Source organism: Rutidosis leptorrhynchoides, chromosome 8, assembly GCF_046630445.1.
Source record: "Rutidosis leptorrhynchoides isolate AG116_Rl617_1_P2 chromosome 8, CSIRO_AGI_Rlap_v1, whole genome shotgun sequence".
Taxonomy (NCBI): Eukaryota; Viridiplantae; Streptophyta; class Magnoliopsida; order Asterales; family Asteraceae; genus Rutidosis; species Rutidosis leptorrhynchoides.
In genome coordinates, this window is record NC_092340.1 from 366,469,548 (window position 1) to 366,477,438 (window position 7,891).

The 7,891-nt window shown below is 32.3% G+C and overlaps 1 protein-coding gene across 7 annotated transcripts; it reads right to left on the minus strand.

The window, feature by feature from the left end:
• Positions 1–814: 814 nt before the first annotated feature.
• On the minus strand, positions 815–5,585 carry LOC139862154 (uncharacterized). Of its 7 annotated transcripts, none has more exons than XR_011764065.1 (6): positions 5,054–5,445; positions 3,821–3,924; positions 2,369–2,521; positions 2,050–2,294; positions 1,456–1,956; positions 815–1,108 (listed from the first exon to the last, which is right to left on the minus strand). XR_011764065.1 is itself a non-coding variant. In XM_071850713.1 (5 exons), exons 4-5 carry the CDS (start codon positions 1,658–1,660, stop codon positions 933–935), a joined length of 381 nt encoding a protein of 126 aa, XP_071706814.1. In that variant the 5' UTR covers positions 1,661–1,956; positions 2,050–2,294; positions 2,369–2,521; positions 3,821–4,460; the 3' UTR covers positions 815–932. The 7 variants fall into 7 exon arrangements, 2 of the variants coding, with proteins under 2 accessions (XP_071706814.1, XP_071706815.1); XR_011764067.1 differs by lacking the exon at positions 5,054–5,445 and having other exon boundaries at positions 1,456–1,771; positions 1,844–1,956; positions 3,821–4,466; XR_011764068.1 differs by lacking the exon at positions 5,054–5,445 and having other exon boundaries at positions 1,456–1,709; positions 1,844–1,956; positions 3,821–4,464.
• Positions 5,586–7,891: the final 2,306 nt, after the last annotated feature.

Genomic DNA, 7,891 nt, shown 5'->3' on the forward strand with positions numbered 1-7,891 from the left:
AGAGGAATAACAAAAGGAGTAGTTGAAGCCTTATGGATCAAGAAGTTGTTGACAGAGATTGGCTTTCCACCAGAAGAAGCTATCCAAATTATTTGCGATAATAAAGCAGCAATCGCTATCTCGGAAAATCCAGTTCAACATGATCGAACAAAACATGTTGAAGTGGATAGACATTTTATCAGAGAAAAGTTGGATGCAGAAATAATTTCTTTACCATATATAAGATCAGAAGACCAACTGGCCGACATCCTCACCAAATCAGTCAACGGAACTCTTCAGCGAAGTTCTCGGCAAGTTGAATATTGAAAACCCCACTGTTCAACTTGAGGGAGAGTGTTAGAATACAAGACAAAAAGAAAGTTACCTGTTTAAGAAAGTTGACTCAGGATCAGAAGCGATTGACCTTCATCATTTCCCGTTTTAGAGAAGTCACATGTCAACCAATACTGCCAAGATTAGCAGCCACAAAACACTGCAGTTTTCCATTTATGTACAAAGGGGTTCCAAAGTGTTTATTGGATCCTTCCTTTAGTAGAATTAGCTATTAAACCCTTTAGTGTATATATTTACACTCTGTATTTGTAATAGAACAATTCAGATTGTATAAACAAAAAGATTATCAATACAACCGATCATTATTCTTATACTTTTCGATTTGAAACAGAATTGCCTTTGATATTAACTAGTAATGTGACAGACCGCGCGTTGCTGCGGCGTTGTTTGACACGATTTCAATGATGATCTGGTTTTGACATGTTTTTTTTTTTTTTACATAAAGCAGCTCTATATACATAGGGAAAATGGATGCAGTTACAGCTAGGAGTACATATTATCCGAAATAGTTTTGCAGCATTCACTATATACATATGGAAAATGGCTGCAATTATTCTACAGTCCTAATATTTATATGTACAGGATAAAGATGGTTGCGGTTATTGTCCTCCGCATTTGGTTTTTGATCGTTGAGGGTTGCTTTGCTGCTTGATCTTTCTTTCTTTTTTTGCATTTTCCTCTTCTGGTGCGATTAAGATTGCTCTTTTTGCGTTGGTATGGGTTTTCTTTTCTTGTTCTTTTATTGTTTGGCTGCTGCTTTCTTCTTGTTTTTTTTCTGCATCATAAAGAGGTACTATAATTCTTAGTGAGCCTGATTGAACAATAATTATGGACTATGCCAAATATATAGCCGACCAAATAGTTTAGAAGTTACAAATAGGTAATGTAAAATCTAGCTGGTGTTTCACTTTCGAAGTTACTAATGCGGTATCCTAAATTGTCAACGAAAGCGGATTTCAATATCAATTATGTTTAGAATTATGAACTTGAATAGAAGCGTTGGAAACTGCTATTGGCATTACAATAAACGCGCTGTGTGCCTCCAATAAATTTCAAAAGTAGTGAAAACCTTATAAAAACAGTATTCGAAATTGGTAAAATGTTACGAATTTGATGGCTGACCTGGCGATGCTGGAGTTGGTAGGGGTGTCACTGGTTGTTGTGTTGCTGAGGTTGTCTTCGTTGGTGTTGATGGTGAGAACTGACGTTTGAAAATGTAGTCTGGTTCTCCGTATTTGTCGGTCTCGATGCTGAATTCAATTAAATGGTGCGTTCCTTGTAGTTGTTTGATTGGAGGGGGTATTTCTTTCTTGTTGTCGTACCCCATTCTTGTGACCAGGTTTTGCAGTCTATGCCGACTAATTTATCCGCTGACTCTGAGAAAAAGGTAAGTATTGTGGAGCCAGTTTCATCCACGATTGTTGCTTTGAATGAATAGCTTCCATTTTGAATTGATCGTGAAGATTAGTGTTTTTGTTAGTTTAATGATATAGATGTGTTAGTGAGTTACCAGAATACGCAATCGCCTTTGGTGTTATGGTTTGGATCAGCGCGAAATTAACTCTCCTTTCTTTTCGCGACTTTCTTGAACGTTTCCCACATGTTGGATGCCACCTATGTAGTCTGTCAAAATTGTATGTATATTAATAATTTTAAAGCAAAGAAAAAAGCATATTAATGTTAATTTTCTAGGAATAAGTCGGTCTCATTGTTTACCTATAACGGTGGAGATGAGTGTAGGGTGTGAATTCAAAAAAATGTGCTGGATAACCAACGGCTGGAATGTTGTGATTGTGTGTTTCTAATCCAAAAATCAAGGATGTTGGATTAGAGATTGCTTGGTCAATATTTTTGGACGATTGACAAATAAAGTTCGATATCCTATATGCCCTGTTTACTTGGAAGACGCCTTGGAAATGGATTCCGTTCCTGTAGTCCATGCTGGCTTGAATAGCAATGCCCTGTATGTTGAGATGTGATATTTTATTAGACTAAATTGCATTATGAAATCGTAGTAAATGCTGATAAAACTTACACTTTGCTGATTAATATGCAACAATATCCATGGGGCCTAGTTTCTTTGGGTCGTTTTAATATCCACATCCTATATATTACTGCTTCTATGATTTTCATTTTCTGACCCGGACGTAATGTTGAAATTGGTACCAGCTCTGCTTGTTGATTCATTCTGCAATAAGAATAAAGGTGTGATTGTTAGTAATGTATACAGAGTATAGAAGCTGATATTACGTATATACAATGACCTGTTGACATTCAATGATCTGTTGACTGAATATAGTTTTCCCAAAAGTCTTTATAAACAATGTTTTTAGTAATATTATAACGTTGACCATCATTTTCATTTATGAGTATTTTGAGACCATTCGGGGATGTGGCTCTTGATAGAGCAACGTATAGTTTTCCAGGGCCAAAGACAGGTTTTGGCAAATATATGACCCTGACTTTTATTGATGTTCATTGCATAAGATAATTTTATGGGATGCTGAATTCTTTTGAAAATGTATGGCAAGACATTGTCTTTGTGTATTAGATTAATTCGCGGAATATGAACTTTTTGGCCAACTCTTGTTAGAACTTTTTGGAAAACCATCTTAAGAATTCATTACTTCTAGTTCTAGATAAAGATATTGTATTACAGAAAATGCAAGGAAATGTCCAGAATATTGCAACAACCAGAAATTTGAAATTGCATCTAAACAACACCCCGCTTATAACTCCTATCTCAAAGTTAACCACCCGAACCCATTTTGACACACTGACCCATTTATACCAATTTACGTAAAGAACCGTTGCATGGCTCTTTGTTTCAGGAGTGTTTGATTATCAATTAATTGTCTTGAAAAATGCTTAATGATGACTACGTAGACAGTTTCAAAGCCTACATATAAACCACCTATGACAACAAATTACATCCAAATCATCTAAACTAAAACAAATATTGTTAAATTACCTAAAATCGTGAGTTTGTTTAGAAAACAATGTGTGATTGCAAAAACTTCATTGCTAATACAGTACACTTCGTTTAAGAACTATAATTAAGAACTATAATCAAACTATGTGTGATTGCAAAAATTTAAGAAATATAAACCAAATGGCAAATACAGTACACTTCGTTTAAAGATGACAAAAACTTCATTGCAATGTGTGATTGTATTACAACTTACATTAAACTATACATACAGGTCCTATTCCAAATGTGTAATTGTTTAGAAAACAAAGAACATCTTGGTATCTGCAGGTGCCTATGATACTTATCCGTGGGTTCCAATCAAAGTATATACAAAAAAGGTATATACTCATGATGACTCTAAATAAGTAATCAAGATTAAAAAAATTCAGTTAGAATATTGAGTGTAGTTTAGCTATGATGAGCGAACAACTTCATTAGACTCGACATTAGGAGTTTTCAAGTGAAATTTTTGAATGCCATACCCAAAATCCAGCTATTTCAGCAACAGAATCAAACCTTTTCAGCTGTCTCAGAAAGAGCCGGGTCACGTAGAAATGTGGATGATGATGATGCAAGAGTCTTATGAATTGGATCACAACAGCTATACCTTGCCTCCGCATCTAAAACTCAAATCGAACAAAAGAATTACAACTTTTTACACAAAAAGGAATCCATATAGTTAATGAGCATCAAAAATAAAATATCATGACTTGCTTAAAAAGAATATGATAACAAATTTAGACTTCTTAATGTCAATAACTTACTTCCAACACATACAATTAAGATCATGTTTACATAGTTTTTTGGTTTAACTAAGGGTTAGCAAAAGTACAAAGCATGTCGTCTAATTTAAAAAATTAAAGCAACAATTAAATCATAACATCCGTTTATTCCTCACGCTAATTTAAAAAATTAATGAAGAATCTCCGACTAAGATTATTACATTATTATGTAATCACTTTTCTATACCATATAAAAAACCTAAAAGGACGATAAAATTGAAATTGAGATGAGGAATAAAAAAACTTGTTAAGAAAATTAGGGCAAATTGAAATAACATCTTGCTTGCATTTTGTAGAAATAACATCTTGATGAAGAAATCGTCTGTCAAATGAAGCGATTTAGGAATTGTACAAATAAACCCTAAAGCTATCTCCATTCTTCTCTAATTTTTCTGAATCGGATTCAACTTCAGTGATATGGTTGGAAAATTGAAAGGGTGATGTTAGACAAAATTGCCAAAATCGTCCCTGTATTTTAGTACTTTTGCTCAAACCATCCCTGTATTCAGAAAACTACATAATACATCCTTAAATGTCAAAATAAATCCTAAATCAGTCCTTGCCTTAAAAGTTTTTGACTAGATACATGTGTTTGTAAAATATATTTACCAAACTAATGCATCTTTAAAAATATATCCATAACTCAAATACATTCTTTTCTCTCTAATTTATTAAATACAAAAAACGGAAATCCTTATGAAAAATTCAACAGTATTCTTTCATTCTTAATTTTTTCCTCGATCGTATTGATCATAAGTTCATTGCTATAACTTAAAATTAATCTAAAACTCTATGAATTTGGACGTAGAAAAACGTCAAATAAAATTATTATCCTCATCAAATATTTACAATTATGATATGTATGTATGTGTAACTGTAAATATTTTGATTAAGATGCATCCCATATTACACAACTAAAGAAACAAAGTAACAAGCTTCTTATAATAAAAAGAGGCATAAGATGTACACTGCATCCAGCAGATCTTCATCAATAAAAATTTTGAGGGAACGGCAAACTGTCGGAATACACTGCAACCACCGGACCTTTCACCGGAACGACGAGATCTCAAACCAATCAGACGAGATCTGGAACCAATCGGACGCCGGAACGAGATTTGTATTATATTTCTGTTGATTCGGTTTTCCAATCGAGACTTAAATCGACGATGGAAACACGATTCTTGATGTTCTCTTTCCAGATTTGAAGTTTGGTTTGAGATTGAAGGAACAAGGACTATCAAAATGCTGTACACGATTCTTGATCTTGTTATTGTTATTATATCAAGATGGAAATACTTTACAAGACATAATTCTCATTTTGTTTTTTCCTTCTATCTTTATTCTGAACTTTAATCTCATTCTCTTTTGATTTGATTAATACTGTAATTAGGAGTAGGAATAAATTATAGAAATTTGAGATGATGAAGATGTTGTACCATTGGCTTCGATAGTTGTACTTGTGAGATGAGAGTGCTGGAAACCATGGTGACGATGTTTTGATTTTAGTCTAATAAACATATATTTACTTGATCGATGCAGATAACAATATTATCATACATCTGTATAGAGGGTTTTTTTTTTTTTTTTTTTGTAGCAACGAACTTATGAGCAGGGAGGAAAAAGTTAAAGAATGGAAGAATACATAAGTTTGGTTAATATATTATTTACAAGGGATTGATTTGGGACTTATTTTGGCATTTAAGGATGTATTATGCAGTTTTGTGAACACAAAGATGATTTGAATAAAAATACATAAACACAGGGACGATTTTAGCATAAAATTTGATAAATCCAACTCAATTTAGTGTTATCTTCCTAAAATGCCCTCAAATAAATTTAAACATAAAATTTATTTAAAGTATCATTTAAGGACATACTAGTACATTTATGTGTATTTATCAAAAATAGATTTGGATATATCACTACCCTGAAGGGTTTCTTGGAATTGAACGAAGCTGCAGTCGATACAGTTTTGGATTTGTGAAAGAGAATACATAATCGTTGTCGGTGTGGTTAACGATTTTTGAAAAGTGTCCGTTTCAAACGTAGTTAGTCTCTCGTTTTATTCGTAAAATTATTTAGAGTTTAATGGTGGTGTCGGTGGACAATAATTCGCGCCAAACAGGAAGATATAGCTCGTTAAGATGGGGGTAAATTTTGTGAGCGGTCTATGAATTAAATATTGAATTTTCACTTTATACCACTGATTTTACGTTTTAACCCCTGCATAATTTATAAAATGAGCAAAGTAGGGGGTTTGAGTGAAAACTGTAAGTGTGAAAGGGGTGAAAGGATGTGGAGTTGGGTTGGAACAACACCAAATTCCACGCCAATTAGTATATGTATAATAAAAGTGCGTATTTGTGGACTTTATCTAGTTGATTACTCGTTGTGTTTTTAATATGTATAATTTTAATTATTTTAATTAACTAGTATGTAAGGCGCGTGTATTGCACGATCTGTGCGTCGTTGCAATAATATAATTTTCGTTCATTGATTCGGGATGCAAAACTCTTAGTAGACTAACCTAGACCTTATAAAAACTAACATATGTAGACTAACCTAGACCAACTTCACCTATAATTTATTTTCTCAAAAACCGATGATGCCCCACTGAACGATAAATTTGGTATGAAAGGGCTTGAAATTGGGAAACATAATACAATGGCATTCAAACTACATACTAAGCGCATGAATTGTATAGAACATGACTATGTAGATCAGAATATAGTAATCTCTGTAACGTATCAATCTAACAACTTATATAAACGATACCAAACGATACAATGATGAAAATATCTCCATAAAACATACGTAAACTTCGCACAATGATGTTTGATGTAAGCACATATACTTTAATTGGCAGAAATAAAATCCATCTAGATCAGTAACTTATAACATCGAAGAGTAAAGTAAACACAAAACCAAACATTGTAAGCAAAAGTCCTTGCAAAATAATAATAATAATAATAATAATAATAATAATAATAATAATAATAATAATAATAATAATAATAATAATAATAATAATTAAATAATGAGAAAAGGATGATATTGAAATCCTTAGTGTTAAAAAGAAATTTGGGGTTGAAGAAACACTTCGAGATATGGAATTGCATATATATTTTAGAAGGATGTTAGCAAGTTACATACGAAACATTCTCAAGACCTATTCAACATTATATGGAGTTACGCAAAGGGTAACATGCATATGAGAGGACATAATTGCATATTTCACATTTGATATTGATAGATGAGAACATGTCGTTACAAGTTTAACCAGTTGAATGAACAAACTCTCAAATACGATAGAGAAAGCAATAATAATAATAATAATAATAATAATAATAATAATAATAATAATAATAATAATAATAATAATAATAATATTAATAATAATAACCATTTGGTAAACCACATTAGATATCTAATGAAATGATGAGCTGCAAGTGGAAAAATAAATTGGAAATATGAAATGACATGTTTAGCCTCATGAACAGTAAAAATCTCATGGAATTTAGTATATTTGTATAGTATAATGATTCAAGCTCTAAGTATCATATTTTATATTATTGATATACTATAGGTTATGAGAAGGGTACTTGATATCGCATATTTAATACACGTTTTCCTTAGCGATATCGATCATATTTTAGTCCTTTCGGATACGATTTGGCGTTTATTTCGATAAGTGAAAATAATTTCGAGTTCTAAGACCAAGAAGATGAAATTTGAAGTTATTTGATGGTTTTAGTGACTTTCTATGTAAACGAGTGAAAGAAGTTGGCTTGATTCGAGTTTGTGT